A 26823-nucleotide genomic window follows, 5' to 3' on the forward strand; every position below is an offset into this window, starting at 1 on the left:
ACACAAATATGATGATCAATGAACCCTCGCAGTCGATTTGGTAGCAAAAATGGTCTCAATTTCTCCTCTTCCCCTTCCAAGGCGAGCATCATATGAGTGACCACTCGTACCCACAACACTAATCTTTCACAAAATTTAATATTTTCCACTTTTCAACTCTGAAACAGGAAGATCAGTAACGTGGCAAATGGGTGGAAGATGGTCCCTCTCTCCAAGCCAAATGGCAGTGTTTAATAGGTATTCGAGCTATATGTAAGATTTAGGCAAATCTTTTCTTCATGGTATCAAGCCTTTCAAACCGAAATAAAAAAATTACAGAATTCAAATTTTGGTTACTCATGTATTAGTTGTGTATAAGGTAAAGTGGGCCTGTAATTATTCATGCTTCAAGTCTAGTGGGCTTTGGCGTGTGAGGTGTAACTACAAACTTAAACATTTTTTAGGTTAAGTTGTTCCTGCACAGCGCTCAACTTTTCAAGTTGTCACAGCCATTGCATATGTAGGTGCAGGTGTACGTTCTCAGTCATGATTTTCTTAGGCTGTTGATAATATACATGTTTGTTTGACATAATAAACATAGTTTTCTAGTTAGTTACTCCATCCACGAAACAACAGAAAGAACTCACAGTGAAGCACTTTGCTGTGATTGTTCTGGGAGGCAAGAGTTCGTTGGGATAGTGACTCCCAATAATCTCCTACAAGAGATCATCCATATGAAATAAAAAATAAGGGCTGCTGCAAGAAAAACATAGAGAAAAGCTTCTGGTTTCTTTAAAGGATTGGACCACATATAGTCACAGTGACGTCTAAGTGATGATTAATGTTTAATTTTTAATCTTAGAGAAAGGAAAAAGTGGTAATTCATATTACATTTTCGAGGTATAAAGTCATCTTTCAGCCTCTAAACTAAAGCTAATGGGGACACTTCATCACAGGAGAAGAATATGACCCGCACTAACACCAACAATATTAAAAAATGACAAGAAGCTTGCCCTTCTTCCTTTAATCATTGCATGTGAAACTATGGCCCTTCCATAAAGCAAACGTAATGAGCGTAGTGATTTTAGGATGGATCCAAGTCATCACCAACCAACAAAACCTTCCCATCATTGGCTCAAAGTCTAGAAATTCCTCAATTCTAAGAAGCTATAATTTTATTCAAGAGGGAAGTTAAAGTAGGATTGCAATGAATACTTTCTAAATCATAGGCTACATTCACAACCTTTCATGTGTTGTCCTTGGAAGCCGTCTCTTCATGCTTTACTAGCTTGTCAAGTAATTATATGTGCATTATCCAAGTTTAATATTTTTTAATTGGCACAAACCCATTGGCAAGTTGGTGGTGGTGGGCTCTAATGGCACTTTAAATATGAGAAAAGATTCTCCATTTTCTTTGTGTTACTGTAAATACTGAAAGAGCATTCTTCTGAGGTAGGACTGAAAAGATCCAGGGGAAGCAACAAAACTGAACCAAAAAAAAAAATTTCCCTTTCCTCATTTTTATTCCAATAAAAAATTTGAGCCACCGGAGACCACTACATGTACATCATGATGATCACTGAACTCCCACATTGAGGGGCGTCCTCAACACTGAGTCATCTTTGCTTGCTAAAATGGTTTCAACTTCTCTTTCCTCTTCCAAGGTGAGAATATGACCATGGATTCTGGCTTTCCCTAATTAACACCCACAAGATTATATATTTTGTTTCACAAAATTTCTTAGCCATTAACTGTTCAGTGTTCTGATCTATTTTTGAACTCTACTTAAACAGGAAGAGCAAGCCGTCGAGAAATGGAAAGAAGGCGATCCCGCTCGCAGGGCCAAATGAAATTTCTTATTTTAAGAAAATCAAACCCAATTTTTAAATTTCAAAAAATTTCAAATAAAATTTCAAAATATTTAATAAAATAAAATATTAATATTTACATATAAAATAATTATTTAAAAATTTGGGGTGTTACATTCTTCCTCCCTTACAGAAAATTCGTCACCGAATTTTACACAAGGCAGAATAAAAAAACAAGATTACATATTGAATAAGTATGGGTACTTACTGCGCATATCCTACTCTGACTCCCAAGTGCATTCTTCCACTGATTGGCTCTTCCACAAAACCTTAATCATAGGGATCTACTTTGAACTTAACTGCCTCATCTGACACAAGCTGTTTCTCAAAGGTTAAGTTTTCATTCAATTCCACTATATCAGGTTGTAGCACGTGGAAATGATTATGAATGTACTTCCTAAGCATGGAGATATGGAACATTGGGTGGATATATGAAATGCTTGGTGGTAACTCTAGTCGGTAGGTAACTAGTCCCACCCTGTTTGTGATCTAAAAAGGCCCTATATATCAGGGTGTCAGCTTGTCATTCTTTTCAAATCTCATAACTCCCTTCATAGGGGAGACCTTCAGAAATACATAGTTACCCATTGCAAACTCTACATCTTTTTGCCTAGGATCTGTGTAGCTCTTCTGCCTGCTGAAAGCTATTTTCAATCGCTCCCTAATTAAAGGGACCATCTCTGAAGTGTACTGCACCAAGTCTACATCATGTACCTTTGCCTTTCTAACTTCTGTCCAATACAGAGGGGACCTACACTTCTTGCCATATAGTGCCTCACAAGGTACCATCCTGATGCTAGAATGATAGTTGTTATTATAAGCAAACTCCATCAATATTAGCTTATCATCCTATTGACCTCAAAAATCTAGGACACACATACAAAGCATATCCTCCAGTGTCTGAGGGTGAAAGGCTGCACTAAAGTTTAACTGTGTGCCAAGTGCCTCCTGTAGCTTTCTCCAAAACTGAGAAGTGAACTAGGGTCCCCTGTCAGATATTATGAAAGCAGAAACTCTATGTAATTTGACTATTTCATGAATATAGAGCCTAACATATTGGGCAACAGAGTAGGTGGTTCGTACAAGTAAGAAATGAGCTGAATTGGTTAAATGATCCACAATCACCCATATCGAGTCATATCCATGTGTGGTACGAGGCAACCTAGTTACGAAATCTATAGTAATCATTTCCCATTTCCACTCCAGAAGGGAAATCTCTTGTAACTTCCCTGATGGCCTTTGATGTTCAAACTTCAACTTTTGATAAGTCAAGCACTTGAACACAAAATTTGTTATGTCTCTCTTCATGCCATTCCACCAGTACCTATTCTTAACATTATCGTACATCTTGGTGGAGCCTGAGTGAACATTATAAGGTGTGTAGTGCACCTCTTACATGATCTCAGCTCTAAGGTTGTCCACGTTTGGCACACATATCTGAGAGCCTTGCACAAGAGCACCATCTGCACCAAACCCAAACTCATAGTCTTCTTCCTACTGTACCTTTTCCATAATTCTAATTAATTATGGGTCCCTATGCTAGAAACCCTGATCCTGCTCTGTAGGTCTAGCCTTACCCTAAAATGTGCCAAGAGTGCAACTGCATCTGCTATATCCAAGACTAGTCCTTCATCCATCAATTCATGTAACTCTTGGATCAATGGCCTCCTTTCTGTTGCTATACGCGCCAAACTGCCCGATGATTTTCTACTTAAAGCATCTACCACTATATTTGCCTTTCCAGGGTGATATTGAATGGTGCAGTCAAAATCCTTTAGAAGTTCCATCTATCTCCTCTGCCTCAGATTAAAGTCCCTTAGCTGAAAAATATGCTTCAAGCTTTTATGATCAATGTATATCTCACATATTTCACCATAGAGATAGTGTTTCTGTAACGATCGGGAACCAACCACTAGAGGAATTGTCCGCTTTGGCCATAAGCCTCACGGTTTTGTCCCATAGGTGGAATGGAGAACTTCCCAGGAGGTCACCCATCCTAGGAATTCTCTCAAGCGAGCACGCTTAACCCTGGAGTTCTTCCAACTCTCCAGGCCATTCCACCAAAAGGCGCCTCTAGTGATTAGTTCCCCCCATCTTATATATCATTACTTTTGAGCCCAAGACCATCTCCGTGCTTTGCCGATGTGGGATTTGCTTAAGGGACCTTTAAATAATTTTTTGTAAAAAGTATTCACAATAAAAGAATCCCAATCATATAATAATATTTTATAAGCATTTATAATTAGGGGATAGAATATAAAATCTCTAAAGTTCAAAGCAATACTATAAATAATGTAATAATTAAAATTTTAAATATTGATTTTTAAACTTAAAAAATCTTAATTAATTCAATCAAAATATAAAAAAATATTAAAATGAAAAATTTCCTTCAAAAATAAAATAATGCAAAAATTTAAAAATTTTTAAATACTTAAATTCACAATATTAATATACGATAAACTTTCAATATTTAATGATATGATTAGATTCCCAAAAGTCATAATTAATTATAAATAAATATTAATTTTTTAAAAATAAAAATATCTTTGATTCAATACATATTTAATAACTATACAAAAAATTAATTTTTAAATTTATAAAATTAATGATATACAATAAATATAATTAATATAATTATTTTCTAATATTATAATTAATAATTATATAAAATATTAATTTTTAAATTTAAAAATATATTAATTGATCCAACCAAAATATTGATAAATAAGGAAAAAATTCAAAAATTTACTAAATAAATATAAATATGCATATAGATATAAAAATTCAAAATTGAAAAGAGAAAAAGGAAATTGATTTATTTTTTAATTTCCATTTCACCAGCGCATCCGCCTATCTACACTAGCTTAACAAAGAAGAGAATGCAAAGCTCTCATCTTCTCCATTTTCAAGGCGGTCCTATGGCAGAGAAGCAGCTGATCGTGGCCGTTGAAGGCTCCGCGGCCATGGGCCCCTTCTGGCAGACCATCCTTTCTGATTACCTTGAAAAGATCATCGGGTATTTTTGACGTGCTTGCTTAGTTCCTGTAAAAAAAAATGAACTTTTAATTTATATTGTGAACGTGACACTAGATAATTAGTTGTCCCTTTTTCTACGGCTATTTGATTACTGAACCAGTATTTAATATATAGTATAATAGTGCTTATACAAAGTGAAAGATGATAGGCTTTATCTTAATAGTTGTCCATCTATTAAGTAGATAGGCTTTATCTTAAAAAGTTAAAACTAAAACATATATAAAGAAATAGGTGGAGGTTTAAGGGTAATTAGTTCTTAAAAGATGGGAACAACAGATGAGGCAATGAAGGTGTCCTAGAGGACTATGTATGGAAAACCAGTCTCTTTTTGTGGAAGCGATATGCATCAATTAGATACACTATGCTCTCTGATGCATGACGATGCTGCAGTGCACACTGCAATTTACTCTTCTTTTAATAATTTGGAAAAAAAAAAAAATTGGGCAACTCATGGAGTTATCAAGGGATGCTCATGTCTAATACATAATAAAAGTGGTGAAAAAGAGACTGCATTACAAGATTTCAATTTTGTGATAGATGAGTTCTGGTGAGCATACAATACCAATGTTTTGGAACAGGTTCTTCTGGAATGTAGATCATCATCGCATTTAGAATAGATGCGTGAACATGAAACATAGTGATCAGTACTGGAAGAAGCTTAAACTTAGGTATTATATTCATTGTAGAAATAGGAGTTTAGAGTTCTACTATTTGGGAATTCTATTATTATCATTCTATTAGATTTATTATTATTTTTCTAGTTTATTTTTATTTAGAATTCCTAATTACAATTTAATTAGGGTTTCTTTTTTAACAATTTGTAATCCTAGTAGTAATAAGATATGTTATTTCCATATAATATATAAATGTGTGAAGGGAGGGGGGAACATTAATTTTTCCCAAATTATCCTTCATTATTTATAGCATTTACAAATGTATTTTTTTGTTATTTAATTTAATTTTAAAATTTATATAAATTTAAAATTCTTATAACTTAAAATTTAATTATATATAATTTTAGAGTTTATATAAATCCCCTTACCTTAATTGGCACTTTATCTCATCACATAGGTGATGAGTTTCTGTCACCTGTAGTTCTTATTTTTGGGCCTTTTTTTTTCATATACAAAGTCCACCACCACTAAATTTAAATCCCTAATGGTTTTATATTTTGGTATAGCAACTTCAATAATTATGATGTAAGGTTCATAATGGGGATGTTGGCCATCTTGAGAACTTCTTTGTTAGCATTTGATGGATTAATATTAAATGGTATCAGCGTATGATTATTTAGTTCTGTTCAGGTCACATGTGTTTGGTCATATACACTAATAACCCTTGATCACTATGTGCAGGTCTTTTTGTGGTGGTGACTTAACTGGGCAGGTAATCTATTTTCACCTTGATGGAGTTATAACAATCATGATCCTATTACTGAAATCTTAAATTCAATCAAACACTATGGGGGAAATGAGTGGTCAAATCGTATATCTATACTCCTAGAGAACTTCAATAGATTTAAGAATAGTTTGGCATCTCTTAAGTTTTCTAAAGGGTCTTTTCTTGATTCTCTCTTCATATCGTCTTTTGTTAGTCTTCTTCCATCCTCGTTTTAGCAAGGTTTGGTTTGAACTGTTGGTCTTACCAAGTAGACGTCTCGATGGAAATATATATATATATATATATATATATATATATACACACCATGCATATAAATTACTTAGATGGAATAGGAGATTTTACCACCATTTTATTTTATGTGAATTCATTTTGCATGGTTATTGCCTTGTAAATGTTCATATGTTGTCATTTACGTGTTTAATTTTCTTTGTATGAAACACAGAAACCTTCACCTTCTAATAATGTCGAGCTCTCACTGGTCACATTTAATTCTCATGGATCTTATTCTGGTATGCCTTTTTCTTGATCCTTCTGATTCACCTTATAAAAATTATCTTTTGATTGATGGTAATATTGCATGTTGGCATCATCTACTTTTTTGGGGAATAAAATATAAAGCAGCATTTTTGCTTGCATTCATCTTTAATCTTCACTTGAAGCATTTGCTTGGCCTGCACAAGGTTTTTTAGGGCTTTGTAGAGTTGAAATAGGATTACTTTTTTTTTTTAAGGAAAGAAATAGGATTACCTTGTTGATTTAGAATTAAGTTGTGAAACTAATTTCATTTTTGTAATTTTGGACTCCTCGTTTGAGTCAAAGTTCTAAAGAACTTCTTGCGCACATGATGGCATGTACTTGATGTTTGTACTTCAAACTTAAAATTTTTTTTCTTGTCTTTCGTTGGTGCCCAGATTAAATTTTCCCACACAAAGAGAATCCTGAAAAATCACAATAATTTTGAACATGCTTTCCATAATCTCCTTTAGTTTGAAAATTTTAGACAATAAATGAAAAAAATGTTCGATTATTATTACATATTTCGATAATACTGTAGCTTGGTTTGCATTGATATTGCAACATGTTGGATCTGTAATTGTTCCTTAATAAATGCCATAGTGGTGTGAAATCTAAATCTCGATTTTGCTCTACTGTACTTGGCTAATGAGCAAAGTGCAATTCTCTTTTTTATTATTCTTCATTTAGCTTGCTTAGTGCAACGGACTGGCTGGACAAGAGATGTTGACATCTTTTTACAATGGTTAGCGGCCATTCCTTTTGCTGGTGGTGGCTTCAATGACGCTGCAATTGCAGAAGGTCTTTCTGAAGCTTTAATGGTATGAAGTGTTTCATTCTATATTTTAGTCTTTTGAGCTCTTTTCTCTTTTAATTCCTATAGAAATTCGTTTGCCTTCCTATGTTGATGGTAGCTATTGCAATTTCTTTGCTTTCTTTTAAGGAGGAAAAGCTCAACTCAACAAAGTATTAGTCCCATTTTATTTTGAGTCAGTTATATGGATCATTTAATTTCATTCTACTTATTTTATTAGTACATTAGTAGAAGTATCTAATGCTACTAAAGCCTTTTTCAATGCTTTGACTAAAATCAGCCTAGATCTAACCTTCACCTCCTTCACTCCTGTAATTAATATATATGGTTTTTTCTGTATTGGTGTTGTTGGTCTACCCTAAGCATGCCCCAATATTTCAATCACTCTCCTCTTAACTTGTCTTAATGGATGTGACTTGTGAGCTCTTTGTTGATTGTTCTATTGACTTAATGTGTACATGGTTTGGGACAGAGGTTTTGGAAGTTCTTTAGTTGTTGTTATCTTTATTGCTATTAATCATTGATTGTAAAGTTGCATAGAAGTTGATTTGAAAATAGGGTTTAGCAATAGCCAACAAGTTAGATTTAATAACTTTATTATTCAATTGCAAAGTGTATTTCTCCGATTTACTTTTTTTGCTTCATTCAGATGTTCCCTTATGCTCCAAATGGAAGCCAACCTCAACAAAATATAGATGGACAAAGGCATTGTGTTCTTATTGCAGCAAGTAACCCTTATCCCTTGCCAACACCAGTCTATCGACCACGAATGCAAAATTTGGAGCAAAGTCAGTATATTGATCCACAAACAGAAAGTTGCCTATCTGATGCAGAGACCGTTGCGAAATCATTTCCTCAAGTATGCTTATATTGTTTTCTTGGACTCTTGGTTAATTTACTAGTGGTAACTTCTCTCTTGAATGTTGCTCACCATCTGGTCACTGACCCCTAGTTTGCATTACAGTGCTCTGTTTCTCTGTCTGTCATTTGTCCAAAACAGCTGCCAAAAATTAGAGCAATCTACAATGCGGTAAGAATGTTGATCTCTCTTTATCTCTCTCTCTCTTTCTCATGGTGATGGGGTTATAAATGAGCCAAGCCTTGAGCAGTGACTTGGCTTGACTCGTTTGCTTTAATCCGAATCCAAGCCTGATTTTGAGGCTTGTTTGCTAAACATGATGAGTTTGAGCTCATTAATACTTAGCTCATTTAAGGTCGCAAGTTGACTAGTGAGTCAGCTCCTTTCTAAACCCATGAACTAGCTTTTTTATAGGCCTGTGAGTCTAATTGTTAATCAATATATTATTATATATTAAATTAAATATATTGATTTTATTGGGATGTATTATTATTATTATTATTATTATTATTATTATTATTATTATTATTATTATTATTATTATTATTATTATTGAACCATTATAAGTAGGGATGAGTAGTTTTAGTTATAACTAATTGATTTGGTTCAACTAGATATTTTTTAGAATTTCAATTTTTCAATTTGATTAAGTTATTTTGCCAAATTTTTAAAGGTTTCTCTTATGTCCAGCCCATTAGCCTATACCCAAAACTTAGCATTTGAAGGCCCAAGCTTTCTAGTAATCCCATACTTAAAAAAAAAAAATTATTTAAAAATTATTTAATTATTTTTTAATATTTTTAAATTTAAAAATTATTTATAATGCAATTAGATAATATTTTGTGATTGATTTTTTTAAAATCTAACTCAGTCATTAAACTGATGAAGGTGAAGGGCTAACTAGTGGTTAAGCCAATATATTATTAAATAAATATTATAAAATTATAAAATTAACAATAATGCTTTATTACAGTCAATATTTTTATAAATTTTATAAATAATTATTAAAATAAATTTAGTTATGTTTTAATATGCAAATATTTTTGAAAAATTTGTTAATTAAATTTAAAAAATATATTTTGTTATTATATAAAGAAATACTTAAGATTAAAATTTTTATGATAACTAATTTATTTATATCATTGAACAAATTAATGAACTAAGATATTAGGTGTAAAAAGTAATTAGTAATATTTTTTTTTTAAAAAACTAATCCTTTTGTAACTTAATTAAGAACACAATACAATGAATTAAAATTAATTGAATTCTATGAAATTTAAAACTAATATAAAGTAAAAAATTATATACCTTATTAATATACAAGTAAAAGATTTAAAAACTTAATCAAGTAAATGATTAAATGAACCTTCACATAAAAAACTAATTAGAACCATTTTAGTAATTTATATAATATTAAATTTATATTTCTTGTATTATAATTGATTAATATTAATTGTAAATATAAATATATTAATAATTTAAATACTGAAAAATAAAAATTATAAATCCACGTGCAAGAGCATGGGCATTTCCCTAGTGCCGACTGATTAAGGATGGGTTATGGTTTAACACAATGAAATATTTTTATCTTAAGCCTAAGCCTATCCAATAAATTACCAGAGTTTGAATAAGTCTAAGATGAGCCGAGCTCAAGTTTTATACAAATCAAACAAGCTGAGTTCAAGCTTAAATATTTAAACTTGAATCAAGCTAAAGCTTTGAAAAGAAAATAAGAAGCCGAGTTTGAGCTATTCAAAGTGCCACACTACTTGTTTACACCCCTAGAGCTGGGTTATTAATTTATATTATGCAGCATGCATGAAGCTCTTGTCTAGTGTAGTCAGCGTCTCAATCGGCCTTCTCTTTGTTAACTCATTACTCTTTTAGCCTAGTCAGCATTATTCATTCGACCACTGACCACAGACTTGAGGATTCAACTGTTTGAATTTTGTGGAATTGTGGTAATGGATTCTTACATAGATGAAAGCACCGATTAAAACATAAACTTGTTTTTAAACCATGGACTTATAAAAGGATAAAGAAAAAAGGGGAACTAAGTATTGCACATAACGCTGTTGTATGCACTTATTATTTGGAAAATTCATGCAGATTACTAATGTTCTGCTCATTGATGACTAGGCGTCCTAATGATGCATCACTTTTTTCAATGTAGGGAAAACGGAACATCCGAGCAGCAGATCCAATAGTTGACAATGTTAAAAATCCTCATTTTCTTGTTCTAATCTCTGAGAACTTCATGGAGGCGCGTGCTTCTTTAAGTCGTCCTGGAGTTGCGAATCTACCTTCTAATCAGAGTCCTGTACAAGCGGACGCCGCTTCAGATACTTCTGCTGCAGGGCCAGCTGCATCAGGTTGTTTATGCAATTGTATCTACTTCTCAATTATTATTTTGATCGACTCTTTGCATGATTTGTTCATTTTCTTTTCTCAAACACATCATCTTCCTTGATTTTGTATAAGAAATAATGGGAAAAAAACTTCCATAATTAGCATTCTCGTCATGCACTATTGTTGTAAACTTGAACTTTGTTTAGTCAGTAGCCTTAAAAATAGAGCATTTAGCTACTGAATACATACTTTGGTCTTTGTGACTTGAGACATAGGATTGGCTGTTTTAGTTGGGAGGCCGTCAGCTTGTTATCTATTAAATTTTGAGCCGTTGACATTGAAAGAAATACCATCAAGCATCCTATCATATTTTCAGCAATATTTAAGAAATTGAATGGGCTTTCCTCTGAAATTTATACTGCAAGATGATATCTTGTCAGTGCTGATCTGTAAATTGCAATTTGAAATGTTGACTATATAAACCATGGAATGAGTATTTTTCTAAGGCATTTAGATTATAATTGCAGGCTCATTAGATTACTGCCAATGTCAAATTCATGCTTTGATATTCTGCCTGGTTGATGTCTCCTGGTTGATTGCTTGATGCCTAACTTGTTCTTAAATTTTAGTGAATGGATCTATCTTGAACCGGTCACAAATTTCAGTTGCAAATGTTCCCACTGCGACTGTAAAAGTTGTAAGTATAATTATCCTCTGTTCTAATTTTCTCGTCTTATTATTGGGAAAATGGTTGCTTCTATAATGGCCTTGCTCATAAATTCATAACTTATGTGTACAGGAACCAACCACTTTAACTTCCATGGCACCTGGACCTGCTTTTTCACATATTCCATCTGCGCGTCCCACTTCTCAAGCAGTTCCAAGTTTGCAGACATCTTCACCGCCTACAACTACTCAAGAGATGATTACAGGTGGTGAAAATGTGCCAGACTTAAAACCGAGTGTCAGTGGGATGCCAGAGTCTGTACTTTCTGTGCCTCCTGGTGCAGCGAATGTTAGCATACTGAACAATCTCTCTCAAGCACGCCAAGTGATGAACTCTGCTGCTTTAACTGGAGGAACTACGATCGTTCTTCAATCAATGAAGCAGACTTCTGTTGCCATGCATATGTCAAATATGATATCCAGTGGCATGGCTTCTTCTGTACCTCCTGCTCAAAATGTTTTTTCATCAGGACAACCTAGTATTAGTTCAATAACAGGATCAGGAACAACACAAATTGCACCAAACTCTGGTCTTGGTTCATTCACTTCTGCAACTTCTAACATATCTGGAAACTCAAATCTTGGAATTTCACAACCCATGGGTAACCTTCAAGGAGGTGTTAGCATGGGTCCATCGGTACCAGGCATGAGCCAAGGAAATCTTTCAGGGGCACAAATGGTGCAAAGTGGAAATGGCATGAATCAGAATATGATGAGTGGTCTTGGTCCATCGGGTGTCTCTTCTGGAAGCAGCACCATGATTCCAACTCCAGGAATGCCTCAACAAGCACAAAGTGGGATGCAGTCTCTTGGTGTGAATAACAACTCAGCAGCTAATGTGCCATTGTCACAGCAGACAACAAGTGCTGTGCAACCAGCACAATCCAAATATGTCAAAGTCTGGGAGGTAAGTCAAGATGAAATTTTGTTAAAGATTTACGATGGATTTGCAGCATTCTGATGGCACTGTTCCAATTTTTTATCCTCAAATCAAGGATGGTGTCAGGCTTTTTGGCATGTTTATTCCTCCGTATTTCAAAAAGTTCTCCACTTTCTTACTATGGTAGACTATTGACTTTGGATATGCCACCTAACATCTTTCTCTTATACTTTCTCATACAGTATCTAACAAATTTGTTTGCTCACATATGTTAAACAAAATAATGTGCAGGCAACCTACTAAGCTGTCCGGAGCTTCTGGTCAGGTGGATAAGGGGTGGGAGAGTTAGGATTGCACCTTGTACTGGAACTTATCAAACCCTTCCTCCCCCATCATTCCCCTCACCAAACCCACACACCAAAACAACCGGCCCCCGCCCCCCCCCCCCCCCCCCTCCCTCACATATGTTAAACAAAATAATCTGCAGGCAACCTACTACCAAGCTGTCCTGAGCTTCTGGTCAGGTGGAGAAGAGGTGGGGGAGTTAGGATTGCACCTTGTATTAGAACTTATCAAACCCTTCCTCCCCATCATTCCCACCAACCCGCACAACCACCCCCAGCCCACCCACTCCCCTCTCCAAAAAAAAAAAAATCTATAAGTTTTACATTTTTAGAATAAGGAATGAACTCAGTCCTATGTGGGGAAAAAAAAAACAACACTATGCCTCTTTAAGATTAGTATAATCCCTTCTGCATTCCTGTTAATACTGACTTGCATTCTTTTGGAAATATCAAGACATCCTTGACCTAAAGCTAATGGGAGAAATTGGTAATGCTCCATTTAGAATAACCTCCTTCATCAAGTTGATGACATGCATTAGCTTTTCTCCTTTCCCCAACTGATCTCACTCAAAATTACATAGGCACTTGGTGATTTCTCACAGATTATAGTCCTCATTAATTGTTCCCAATCAGAACCAATTAGTATACATTTTCCTTGGTAATAGTGCCATCAAAACTGCCCTGGGTTAGTAAAAGCTAAAATGACCTAAAATGCAATGGGCCAATTTGACCATGTGTTGAACAGTGTCTTCTAGGCTCTGGTTTGTATTGTTGTTTGTAATTTCCTGTCAAAAATTTTCATCAATCATTGGTGAGGATTTTGAGCCTAATTGCTCGTCATCACTGCAAAGTATTGTACTAGTGAAAATACTTAACAATGAACTTTCATGCAGGGAAATTTGTCTGGGCAGCGTCAAGGACAGCCTGTCTTTATCACCAGATTGGAAGTATGTCTGAAACACGTGATAAATATTCATAATATGCCTCGTTATGATTGTAGTTATTGCATAGTACTGCTTTATTACTTCTTCATTGTTACCATTCCATGTACTCCAGCATTTCGTTTCTTTATGCATGAACCTTATGCCTGATTTATTTGTTACAGGGTTACAGGAGTGCTTCGGCTTCTGAGACGTAAGTTTGGAATTATAAAATTACTTCTACTAAAAATGGACTTGTATAGAAATTTTTGTTCTTAAAGTTGCTTTTATAACTTAGATTTTCATTGTTGAGACCAATATATTAGTTAGGCTTATTGGACAAAAAGATCTAAAACTTTTAGACTTTTCTTGATTGTTGCCAAAACTTGATTTTGTGTTTTATAGCCAAACCTTAATTAGTTGTCACAATAGTAGCCAAAATGACTAAATTAAATTTGAAAAAATAATGGTAAATTAAAATATGCTTCCTAAAGTTTTATTTAATTAATAAAATAGTCTATTAATTTAAATTTTATATTTGAATATTTTTTATTTATAACATAAAATATATTTATAATATAAAATATATTTTAATTCTTTTTTAATTGAAAATTTATACTAAAAAGTTATTTTTATTGATTAAAATATATTTTAATATAATCAACAATTCTATAATTACATAACAATAAAATAACCACAAAATAATCACATTGTAAATTTTTTTTTTCCAGTTATCAATTACGCAAAATAATCACATTTTCATGACTTGTTTTTCTCCTACTTCCAATATTGTCCCCATAGATGGTATTTCTTCAACTTCCAATGGAGTCTCCAAAACGTGATGTTTTCTATTCCCTTAAGCTATTCATCTGTAACCATAGCAAAAGATAATTTGATTAAAGTTTCTAATTCAAATTCTTCAAGCTTAGGCTCCTCCACTTCAAGTTGCTTTGTTGAGTTCCGAAGGTCCCTTTGTTCTTTACTTTTTCATTTTTCAACTGCTAAGAGCTTGGTTGGACCTCCTATTGACAATGTTGTTCTACTGGAATAAAATTTGCTCAAAATATAAAGGCATAAATTCTTGTTTCAGCAAATATTTCATCATAAATCATGTACAGACTAGTCCTTTCCCTTCCCATGTGTGTTTCTTCTTCTGTCACCACCATACTGTTGATTTTTAATGAACCAGATGGGCTTATAGTTATCTTCTTCCTCCAAATCTTTATTATAGATAATATTGCCCATGAGCAGGAATTGATTGATAAATAGGGTCACCATGAGAAGCACCATCTCCTCGCCTTCTTTTATCAACCCAATTACAATTTGTTTCAATTCCAAAAGCACCAAGATGATCTGCAATTTCTTCAAAGCATCTATTTCAAAGCGTCTCTTTATATGCTCGAATCTGAGATTCATCTATTGCTCTAAACGTCGCTTCCTTCATCGCAACATTTTGTTCCTATGATAAATGGCTTTAGTTCCCTGATCACTATTGCAAAAACTAATATAATCGCCTCCTCCATCAAGGTAAGCCATCTTGATGGGGGCGATTTTCCCGTCCTAATACCACTAATGTAGTTTGAAGCTCACAAAGAACACACACTCACAATACTCAAAGTATTAGGGAGAAATTCTCAATAGAATTTTATTAATCAAAATTCAAAAACTGAAAATACATAGAATATACTATATTGGGCTATTTACAGAGATTTAATCACCAACACCTAATAGGAAAATAAATCTATTTTCTCAGAAGTTTAGATAAATTAAAACATAGTAGGAAATCTAGATAAAATAGGAAAATTTTAATCCTAGATAGAGTAGGAAATATAAATAACCATAGTTGTCAAATCGAGAATCAAAATCTTTATTTTATGAATCGAGAATGAAATTGAATTGTAAGATTCGATAAAATTCTTAAAATTAATTAAAAATGATATATGTTCTAGAAGTAAGTTAAAAAAAAAATACAATGACATAGGTTGATAAATGTAGAATTGTCCTTTAGTTAATGAGAAGGATACTTTTATATCATGTGTTTTTATGTTCTAAAATATGAATTCTTGAATTGTAGACAATGATTATCATTGTGCACATAGTGAAAATCCCATTTAAATTTGAACAATAATTAAATAATAAAAAAGGATAGTGAATTAAATTAAAAGGTCAATATAATGTCATAATTTGACAACTATAATTAGAGAAGTATATTAACAAAAAGGAAAAAGAAAAGAGAAAGAAAACGAAAGAAGGAGAGGAAAAAGAATGGCTAGTGGAATAAAAAATAGCTAAGGATAGGTTTTATTTGCACTTTTCACTATAAAAAATAAAGTGAAATATTAAGGTTGCGTTTGACATTATTGTTTTTTGTTTTTGGTAAAACTTGTTCGTCCAAATTGTTTTCATTTATTTTTGTGATCACTTTTATAGAATCATTTCAAAAACAAAATAGAAAAAAGTAAAACATCAAAATCATGGTTTTTCTTTGAAGTTTTTAGTTTATGGCCTTCAATCAAATTCTTCACTCTTCCCAAATATTTCTCTGTGTGATTACAACTTCATTACCCAATCACACTGTGTCACTTTCATCTTCTCAAATATTTCTCTATGTGATTCATGGTTTCAAAAAACGACCATTATTTATAGGTTTTTTGGGCTACTATGATTGTTACACCTATTAAATTACAGGTTTTAAAAATTGTAGCTATCACGGCCGTTATGGCTATTACGTAACACCATTACCGGCCATTACGTAACACCATTACCTGACTTACTTTGCATTTGCAGCTCCATTTCATATCTACTTCATCTCCATGGCTGGCTCCATTCATGTGAAAGTGAAATTGATCTGTTGTAGAGGGATTCTTTCTCTTTAATTTATTCAATTATTATGTTAAATGGCATATATTCTCTCTTTTTCTCTCTTTATTTTCAATTTTTACTTGCCATTTAATAGCCATTTACTGTCACTTAAAGTCTTAACTTTCTCTTAAGTCTCAAGTCTCAGCCATTTTCTCTCAATTCTCAAACTCAACATTTTCTCTCTCTTTTTTTTTTTCTTATCCACAATCTAATCTACTGAAGTGAGGACCTTCAACTTCAATCCTCTACAAAGTTTTGAGTTTAAGAGCATCAAAAAATGAGTTATTGTTTATTTTCTCTAATTATTAAAACTTTTTCTAATCACTTTTAGGTAAATACATAAATAATTAGAAAATAATATTAAAGAATTTAATAAATATATTAATGACTAATTAGTTCATACTAAATAAAAATAATGGATATATTAATAATATCAAAGAATTTAATGGATATATTAATGATGTATAAAAATAATGAACTTAATGTCTTTATTTAATATATTTATACTTATTATTTAGTTGTATATCTTAGTTTTAATTATATCTTTGAATATGTATGCATGTCATGAAATTTGCAAATTTTCCAAAAAAATTTGAATTACGAAAGGCTGTTACTGTTACTGTTATGTGACGGCCGTTACAGGCCCATTACCATTACTCGCGGCCATGATCACAATTTAAAATATGATATGGTTACAACTTCATTACCCAATCACACTCTTTCACTTTCATAACTAGAAATTTATAGCATATATTTTTCTTGGTTTCAGTGATTTAAATGGAAATCTATCAATATGTATGTTTCCCTAGAACATAAGAATACTTGATGATAGGTCTTGATGAGATGAAAGGAACAAAGCAGCGAATACTTAATGTTTTTTTAAACATTAAGAATATGAAGTAAACGGTACTGTTTATAGTATATGTGAGATGAGAAAAAAAAAAAGTAGGAGATGACGGTTTAAAAGTTGTTTATCATAACTTGTCAACATCAAGTAAAAACTATTTTTGGTTTTAGTAAAATAAAAAACAAGAAAACACATGCGTTACCGAACATCATGGTTTCAAATAACAACCATTATGCCACACAATAGCCGTTATTTATAGGTTTTGGGAGGGTCTGTTACGCGATATACTGCTATTTACAGGCAAATCTGCAAATCTGAAGTTACAGGTATAACGGCCATTATAACTGTTACGTAACAGTAATGGTTGTTATGGCCTACTGCAATCACATGGAAACAATGTTATTTTGCTTCTATTTTCTTTGTTTGCGTATTCTCTTTTCCATAGCTACTATATCTCTCATATTCTATCAAATTTTTACCCAAATTTCTCCTTTATTCTACAAATTCTCTCCCTTATTGTTTGCTAAGCTAAGATCCATGATTTCAAATCGCGGTTGTGTTCACGGTCGCAATCGTGAGTGATGGAAACATGCTTGTAACGGCCGTAATGTAATGGTAACAGTTTGGCGCTATACAAATTTTTTTGAAAAATTTACAAAATTCATAAAATGACTATATATTTGTAGATATAAGTAAAACTAAAATACAGAACCATATAATAAGCACAAATATATCAAATAAAGATATTAAAAATTTATCATGTTTAGACATCATTAGTATTAACAATTTATAGATAGAATAGCTATTTAATGATGATCTTGGCTTAGCAAATAATGAGAGAATTTGTTGAAGAAAGGAGAAATTTGGGTGAAAATTTGAGAGAATATGAGAGATATAGTAGCTGTGAAAAAGAGAATACGCAATAAAGAAAAGAGAAACAAAATAACATTGTTTCCATGTGATTGCAGCAGGCCATTACCATTGCATAACAGTAAATAACGGTCGTTACTATTACATAATGGTCGTAATAGCTATTTAATTTGCAACTCTAGATTTGCCAATAAACAATGGTGTATCGCATTAGGGACCCTCCCAAAACCTGTAAATAATGGTCGTTAGGTTATGTAACGGCCGTCATTTGAAACCATACTAAGATCATCATTAAATATTTCTACTTTAGTTATAAATTGTTTAATACTAATGATGTCTAAACATGATAGATATAATGTCTGTAGTTGATGTATTTGTGTTTGTTATATAGTTGTGTAACTTAGTTTTATTTACATCTAGTCATTTTGTGAACTTTGTGAATTTTTCAAAAAAATTTGGATGGGCCAGGCTGTTAATATTATGTTACTGTGACCGTGAATTCGATCGCGACCATGATTTGAAACCATGCCGAACATACCCTAAAATTTGATACTATAGGCTCTAACAACCCTCTAGAAAAAAAAAATCAACAGAATCAGTAGATTCATATTCACTAATAGATTCAAATCTCTAGGACGGGAAATCAAATCGAATCCTAACTAATCCTAAATAAAATAGGAAAATTAGAAACATTTCCTAATTGAAATAGGAAAGCATCTAAAACTAAATTTGTAGTTGTACTTTTACAAAATAGCAAGTTAAAATGTGTTTAGCACATTTAGGGACGTGTTTGGACTATTTTGGAACACGCCCAAAAAAATAAGCCCGGATCAATTGCAAAACATTCATAAATCTCATGATTGTGGAGAAGACCATATTTAAAACCAGGTTTAGTTTTAAGAAAATTTAACATTGAAATTGCTTGAAGTTAACGGTGAGATGTGAGTTTTATCAAGGAACATTGAGAGTGGGTTGGTGTCCAAGCATCAGACTCATGTTTCAAAATATTTTCCAACATTTTGGTGTGTCCAGCATCCATACCCTTCTTCATATCCAAGTGTCAGACATTAGTATTTTAGTGTTAAATGAAGGGCCCAGGTAATGTAGATTTTAGGGATGTGTCGTCTCTAGGAATAATGACCTTCCTATGTTTGGGTTTGAGAATACCTTAAACCCCATGCTATGCTGAAATAAAATCAATCATATTATATATATTAATGTTGCTAAAATTAAACCATTTGCTAAACAAAATCAAACTAGTTTTTTCTCTAGATAAAACTACTGATTATGGTAGAATTATTTATTTAAACTTTGTAGCTATATAAAAGATGACTAGTTGTTAGGTGCCAATTAGGTACAATTATGGTGGGCAGCTAGATAAACCTAACTAAAGGATAATGTACTATTTTCTCAGGTTTTGAATTATTGCAAATGTTATGATCTATTTCCTGCAGCGTAAGTTGTGATTGTTGGATTTTCTCACAGTAAACTCACAAAGAAAACAAAGGTTCTCTACCTCACACAACACAAGATTAAAATTGTAGAATTAACACACACATTTCATTAGACTAGGCTGCTTATATAATAGCAAAAGTAGTACAAAAAGCATGGTCCATAGTTACTACAACAAGTTTCAACTTACTTCTTTCTAATCAATCTCCTTAAATCAAGGAAAGACATACACTTGCACCTAACAAGTTTGACAGCAGAATTTAAGGATTACAAAATGTAAAAAAAAAAAAAAAAAAAAAAAAAAAAGATCTTCATATCTTCAAGAAAAATCTCAATACTGCAACACTCCTCCTTGAGATTTTTCTTGAAGACTCAAAACTTTACTTTTAACTCTTTAAATTTGGATTTAGATCATTTATTTTGTAAGAAACCAGTTCCACAACACAATTCTTCTCAGCCTCTTCAATTGGATGATACTTCTCTTGCTTAATTCTCCTATGCTTTGTATGACTTCTTGCAACTAAATCAAAATAATTTTTGCTGCTGGAAGCATACGAAAGTTCAACTTGCTTTGCTAAATTCTTCTTGGACCAAATAACTTGATTTACTTTTGAGGCAGCAACCATTCTTCTACAATTGTCATTTGGAAATTTTACAGTTGGTTTAACCTTCTTGAACTCTCCTTAATTTCATTGCAGTAAACATTTAATTTTGAGCCTTTAACATCAAAAATAGCATAAGAAACAATTACTTTGCATTGCCCTTCTTTTGTTTCAACACCTGCAGAATGACTTTTCTGTACTGAAATTTTCTTTTCATTTTCACCTTTATCATAATTAGGTATTTCTTTAGCTTCAGCACTAAATACATCAGATTTCAAATTTAAAATAAATTTATTATTCTCCAATCTTACTTCAGCAACCTTATAGTCATGTGAGTCATAAATGGAACACAAATCCCTTTTAAATACCACATAATATCCCTTCTTTATCATTTGTGCAACACTAAGAAGATTTTGATCAAGCTTTAGAATAAACAATACATCAGAAATGAGCTTCATACCTTTCTTTGTCTAAAGTGAAATTGAACCTCTTCTTTCAGCTTCTACAATTTCTTCATTTTCCATTCTCACTTTAATCTTGATAGATCTATCCAAAAAGTTGAAAAAACTTGCATCATTTGCCATGTGATTTATACAGCCACTGTCAACATTCCAAATATACTTCTCTGGTGACTTACAAACTTGATATGCAAAAAATAAAGATTCTTCAGCTTCTTGTTGATCTTCACTGAAATTGGCTAGTTGAGCCTGTTGTTGTTGATATTGATTTTGTTTTGCTTTGCAAAATCTTTCAATGTGACCTTCCTTCTTGCAAAAATTGCATTGAGCCCTTTTCCAGCATTTATCTTCACTATGATTTGTCTTCCCACAAGTGCCACAAGGTAGAAACACTAGCATATCTATTTTCAGCTTCATTCTCCTTTGTGCTTGATGAAGCTTTTCCTTTGTTCTTGGCTTGGAAAGCTTTAAAGGCTCCTTCAATAACTTCTTCATTTCTTATTGAAGTTTTTTGCTCTTGAGCCTGAAGTTTGCTAATTAACTCTGCAATTATGAGTCTCTTTAAGTCACATGACTCTTCAATTGCAAAAAATTTTGCTTCAAACTTGTTTGGCAAAGAAATCATAATCTTCTCCACAACTTTTCCATCTGGAATATCTTCTTTAAAAAGCCTTATTTGATTCACAATTTCCATTAGTTTGGCAGAAGTTTTTGACAGATTCATCATCCTTCATTTTGAGCATCTCGAATTCTCTTTTAAGGGTGAGCAATCTGACTGATCTCACCCTCTCACTCCTTTGGAACTCTTTTTTAAGCTTGTCGCAAGCTTCGTTCGCTGTTTGGGCACCAACTATTCTTGGAAAGATAGAATCTGAAACAGCTTGATGAATGAAAGTTAAAGCCTTGCGTTTCTTGGCACATTCATCACTATGATATTTGATTTGCGCCAAGGTTGAATTTGGTGGCAAAGGTGTTGGATCTCTTCCAGTGTCTACTACATCCCACAAGTCATGAGCTCTAAAAAATGTTGTCATTTTTACAGCCCAAAAATCTTAATTCTCACTTGTAAAAAGGCATTTTGTAGATAACCTCTCAATTTTTTTTCTTGTTAAATAACTTTCAAATCTCTCTTAAAAAACTCACAAAGATAGACACAGGCCCCTTAAGATGGAAGCTTTAATACCATTTGTTGGATTTTCTTCTGACACCATTTGTTGGATTTTGTCACAGTAAACTCATAAAGAAAACAGAGGTTCTTTACCTCACACAACGCACGATTAAAATTGCAGAATTAACACACACATTTCATTAGATTAGGCTGCTTATATAGCAGCAAAAGTAGTACAAAAAGCATGGTCCATAGTTACTACAACAAGTTTCAACTTACTTCTTTTTAATCAATCGCCTTAAATCAAGGAAAGACATACACTTGCACCTAACAAGTTTGACAGCATAATTTAAGGATTACAAAATGTCAAAAAAAATTATCTTCATTTCTTCTAGAAAAATCTCAATACTGCAACACTGATGGTGTGTTGAAAGTTTAGCATCCTAATGCCATGTTCCATTAAACTGCTCAGTGACTTCCTATAATTTTTTAAACTGATTGATAATAGATAATTAGTGCAGTGGGTGTCTTATTATCATAAAAACTGATTTTACAATTTTACTATTTATGACGCTTTGCATTGAAAGTTGGGTGATAAAGGAATGTGAATATGGTGGATGTGAGTGTGCTAAGATGGATCTGTGGAAATGCAATAAAAGATTTTATTTATAGTTAGGTGGAAGTGGCACACATTGAGGATGAGTTGAGTGAGGAGCAATAAAGATAGTTTGCCTGCATCCAACATAGATTGGTGGATCCACCAATACAAGATATTGGGAAATGGGAACATCCAAGTTATTGGAGTGAAGACAACCGGAGGTATATAGCTGACATGGGGTGAAATACTCAGGAAGGATTTAGAATGTGATGATAATTGAGTAGAATGGAGGCTGACTCAACAACATTAAGATTGAAGCAGACTTGAAGAGATAAATTATTTATTGTTCTTGATCTCAAGCTTCCTATGAACTGTTCAAATAGAAGTCCTCAAAATTCTTTGATGTTTTAAGTGTCTATATGACCTGTGTTACATGAGGTTGATAGACTCGATTTTGACCACTTTATAGCTTCATAGTACACCTTTATTATTATAATAATTATTGTTAGCAAATACTATTACAACTAGCTACAACACTCAACTTATAGTGGATGACCTTATTGTGTATGACCTCCAATCAAAAGTCACAAGTGCAGAATCCTTTCAAGCCTACCATTCATCTTCCTTCTGTACAACATAATGAACAGAGTGGCAAGGTTCATTCTGTATTGGGTTATGTTCGTGTATCCCTTCACCTTCATGCTTGTCTTAACTGTTTTGAATTCCTTTGCGGCAAGCTCGCACAATATGCAAATCCATGTACACGGGAGAAATAAATATTCAAATGGTTGATGAGTTCTCTGGTGCGCATCTCAGGCTTGCTTCAAACTGGCCACCAACAATGCAAATAGTTCGGCTTATATCTCAGGACCACATGAACAACAAGTAATCACTGTATTCCTGTCTGTCTTGCATTTCTTTATTCAATTGTGTCAATCTAGATTTGTTGTATTTCTGATCCATTCTGATATTCTTTTATTTATATAGGCAGTATGTTGGAAAGGCTGATTTTCTAGTATTTCGGGCAATGAATCAGCATGGATTTCTTGGACAACTGCAAGAAAAGAAGCTTGTAAGTTGGCCGAGTGCTTAGATCCCTTTTACCTCTCCTGGGCTTGGCAATAGCCTAACTTCTTAGATTATTATATTTCTCATTTTTTTACAGTTGTTTGAAGCCATACTTCACTAGTCCCTCTACAATCTTCATTAACTTTAGTTGTATGATTTTCATGAAAGAATTTGGAATTCTAATGTTCTGTTTAGCTTATTACAATTCCACTAAAGACTTAATTGTTATAGTGAATTGGAAGCGAAGGATAACAATATTAATAATGGATGCATTTTGTATGATATTAGTGTTTATAAATAACTAGATCAGTGGAGCATGGTATTAGGGAATTGTCTCAAATTCTTTACTCTCATGTTCCAGTAATGGTCGTAATGGCCGTGAGTGCCTTTCTCCACCTTCTTCTCATCCTCTTTTCCTTTTTTATTTGTCTTTGAAAAGTGTTTGTCAGTCTTGTCTGTGGATGGAGAGAACTGGTAAGGCTTGGGAACTCATCTTATGGGACTTGCAAAATAATGAGGCTTGGACAAAGGAATTTTTCCCTTTGCAGGTTGCACCTTGCCTATCATTTTTTGGGGGTATGGACTTGGGACTTTGAACTCTGGCCCGGCTCACTTGACTGTGTGATGTTACAATAAAATAATTAAGTTATAATAAAATATATGGGGCCAGGGCAAAAGCCTAAGCCTGCTCCACTAGGCTATTTGCAGAGCTGGGCTTCAGTTTTGTGCAATTGTGCAAGCTTATGAGTGTGTCTAGGGTGATCAAGATGAGTAAGTTAATGCAAAGGCATAATCTGCTGTCTTGTTCTGATAATTTCTGCATTTTTGCTTTATTTTTCAACTAGGGTTCCTTGCCGGGTTAAATTTTTTGTGCCCTACTTTATAGGGTGAATGCTCAGACAAGCATGAAAATTGCTGCTGTTATATTCCAGCACGGGATGAATTGAGAATCCTGGGGATATAGGGGCATCCTTTGCCTAGTTTTCGCTGGTTGAAAACCTGTTTATCTAGTTAGTTGAGCTAAATAAGAGGAACCAATTATTCTTATAATACACTATTGCATATACTTCTGTTATTACTTTAGAGTTAAAATTACTTAAGGTAAATCATCACATAAATCCTAAACTTGGATGCTCTTTGCAAATTTGGCCAAAACCTCATAAATAAATTGTGTCCACAACTTCCTTTATTGCAATCAATCCCCTTCAGGCTTGTTTTGGACTTCTTGTAGTAATTCAATTTTGCAACTCACTATGGAAGTCGTGGTCTGAATTTGTTATTTCCAAATTTTTGGCAAGTTGCATACAAATCAAAGGCCAGGATGTATTGATACTGCCCAGGTTCTAAGAAAAAGAAAATAAGAACCTTGTGAAACTAATACTCAAGTTCCAGCAATTGTTTCATGACCCTTTTATCTAGTTTTCGTTATTTCAATCTTGTTTCCTGTTTGTTGTGAAAACATGGACTTTATATTTATTTACTGGAATTTTCTTGTGTTTAATGTCAATCTTAATTTCCCAAGTGTGCAGTCATCCAATTGCCATCACAGACATTACTGCTTTCTGTTTCAGACAAAGCCTGCCGCTTGATAGGGATGCTCTTTCCGGGGGTAAGATGTTCTACACCTTTTCCCATATCTGCAGGATTGATAAGTTCTTCTAAAATTTACAGAAGCTACAGCCTATATTAGGAGCTTTTTTTTTCAGTATGCTTCATTGTTATTAGGTATAATGAGCATGCAAAAATATGTAGTCAGTGAATACGACATTTTAATTTACCTAATATTTATGTGGAACCAGGATATGGTTGTGTTTAAGCCTCAAATATCCAGTCAGCAGCAACAAATGCAGCAGCAGCATCACCAGCAGATGCCACCGCAGCAGCATCCACAGCTACAGCAGCAACAGCTTCCACAGCTGCAACCGCAACAACAACTTCCACAGCTACAGCAGCAGCAGCAACTTCCACAGCTACAGCAGCAGCAACAGCATCCCCAATTGCAGCAACAGCAACAACTCTCACAGCTTCAACAACAACAACAACAACAGCTTCAACAGCAGCAGCAGCAGCTTCCACAGTTGCAGCAGCAGCTTCCACAGTTGCAGCAGCAGCTTCAGCCGTTGCAGCAGCAGCAGCTGCAGCTGCAGCTTCCGCAGTTGCAGCAGCAAGTTCCACAGCAGCAACAATTGGTTGGGACGGGAATGGGTCAGGCATACGTTCAAGGTCCAGGACGGTCACAATTAGTTTCTCAGGGACAAGTTTCATCACAAGGGCCAACAAACATGCCTGGAGGTGGCTTTATGAGTTAAAAAGAAAATCAATTAATTGGGAGCAGAATACATCAGTGTTAAAAAAAAAAATTTTAAAAATAAATAAAAAAAAAAACACCTGAGCAATTATATTGACCTGTTGGATCTCTTAGACTAGTAATTTTATCAACAGGCGTTTAAAATCTATTTATGGTTACATGTAAAATAATGATATTATCGAATCTGGCCTTCCTTTCTATTTATCAGCAAGCACCTTGTGCATATGATCTGTCTTTTATCTTTTGTTTAGTTATTTGGTCTCTTAATATGGAGAAATTCTGATAACTTAGGTACCATGAATGATATTGTCTATAACATTCATCTTTATGCAGCTTTGCAACTCAGTAATCATTGGGATTAAAAGATGGGACTTCTTAAGTCAGAGGGCTTCTCTTGAACTGAATATAAGCACTGAATGGTTATTATTCCTTTATATTAAGCAATCTTTTAATTAGTGAATGGCAAACATATACTAATTCTTATGTATTTAATTACATATATGAAATGTTTAAGTATAATATGAAAGATATATTAGTTTTAAATCATATATAATAAATCAAATTATTTATATGATAAATTTATATATTTATTCCAATCTTATATAAATACGTGTAAAAGTATTTATAAATACTAAGGATGAACTTATGTGTAAAAAATAAATAAAAAATCTTCTTGTACGAGTTTTTCATTATATAAGTGCAAAAATTTTGAAATTAAAGAGGCCAAAATTATAATTTAATATATTTAACATTATGTAGGTGTAAAATTTTGGATTTTTTTTATGTTATTTTCAAATTAAATTTTATCAGTTTTTAATCTTCAATTTGTAGGACTAGTAGATGAATCAACCAATTTTTTTTTATTTTATTAATAAGCTGTATTTTAAAGATTTTGATTGCCACCCTACATGATTAGTTAGAGATTTTATTTCTTGTTAATTAAAATTTAATTTTATTATAA

The 26823-nt window shown here is 33.2% G+C and overlaps 2 protein-coding genes across 3 annotated transcripts in view; both read left to right on the top strand.

The window, feature by feature from the left end:
- The first annotated feature begins 1373 nt into the window (after positions 1–1373).
- LOC110638334 (lysine histidine transporter-like 6) overlaps positions 1374–26823 on the top strand; it is a 33600-nt gene continuing 8150 nt past the window's right edge. The window contains exon 1 of one of the 2 annotated variants that reach the window (XR_009145516.1): positions 1374–1643. Coding sequence is in view for 1 of the 2 variants with exons in the window: in XM_058139468.1 (XP_057995451.1) it covers positions 1614–1643 (30 nt within the window). In the remaining variant the exon portion in view is untranslated. The remainder of the gene's footprint in view (positions 1644–26823) is intronic. The other variant, XM_058139468.1, reaches the window with a different exon arrangement.
- On the top strand, positions 4704–26087 carry LOC110638336 (mediator of RNA polymerase II transcription subunit 25-like). The gene is made up of 15 exons (XM_058139470.1): positions 4704–4863; positions 6239–6269; positions 6727–6793; positions 7488–7618; positions 8261–8470; positions 8576–8641; positions 10644–10842; positions 11449–11516; positions 11619–12452; positions 13663–13716; positions 13875–13903; positions 23303–23371; positions 23474–23558; positions 25077–25163; positions 25354–26087. The coding sequence occupies exons 1-15, from the start codon at positions 4727–4729 to the stop codon at positions 25861–25863; spliced, it is 2577 nt and encodes an 858-aa protein (XP_057995453.1). The 5' UTR covers positions 4704–4726; the 3' UTR covers positions 25864–26087.

Source organism: Hevea brasiliensis, chromosome 17, assembly GCF_030052815.1.
Source record: "Hevea brasiliensis isolate MT/VB/25A 57/8 chromosome 17, ASM3005281v1, whole genome shotgun sequence".
NCBI classification, from domain to species: domain Eukaryota; kingdom Viridiplantae; phylum Streptophyta; class Magnoliopsida; order Malpighiales; family Euphorbiaceae; genus Hevea; species Hevea brasiliensis.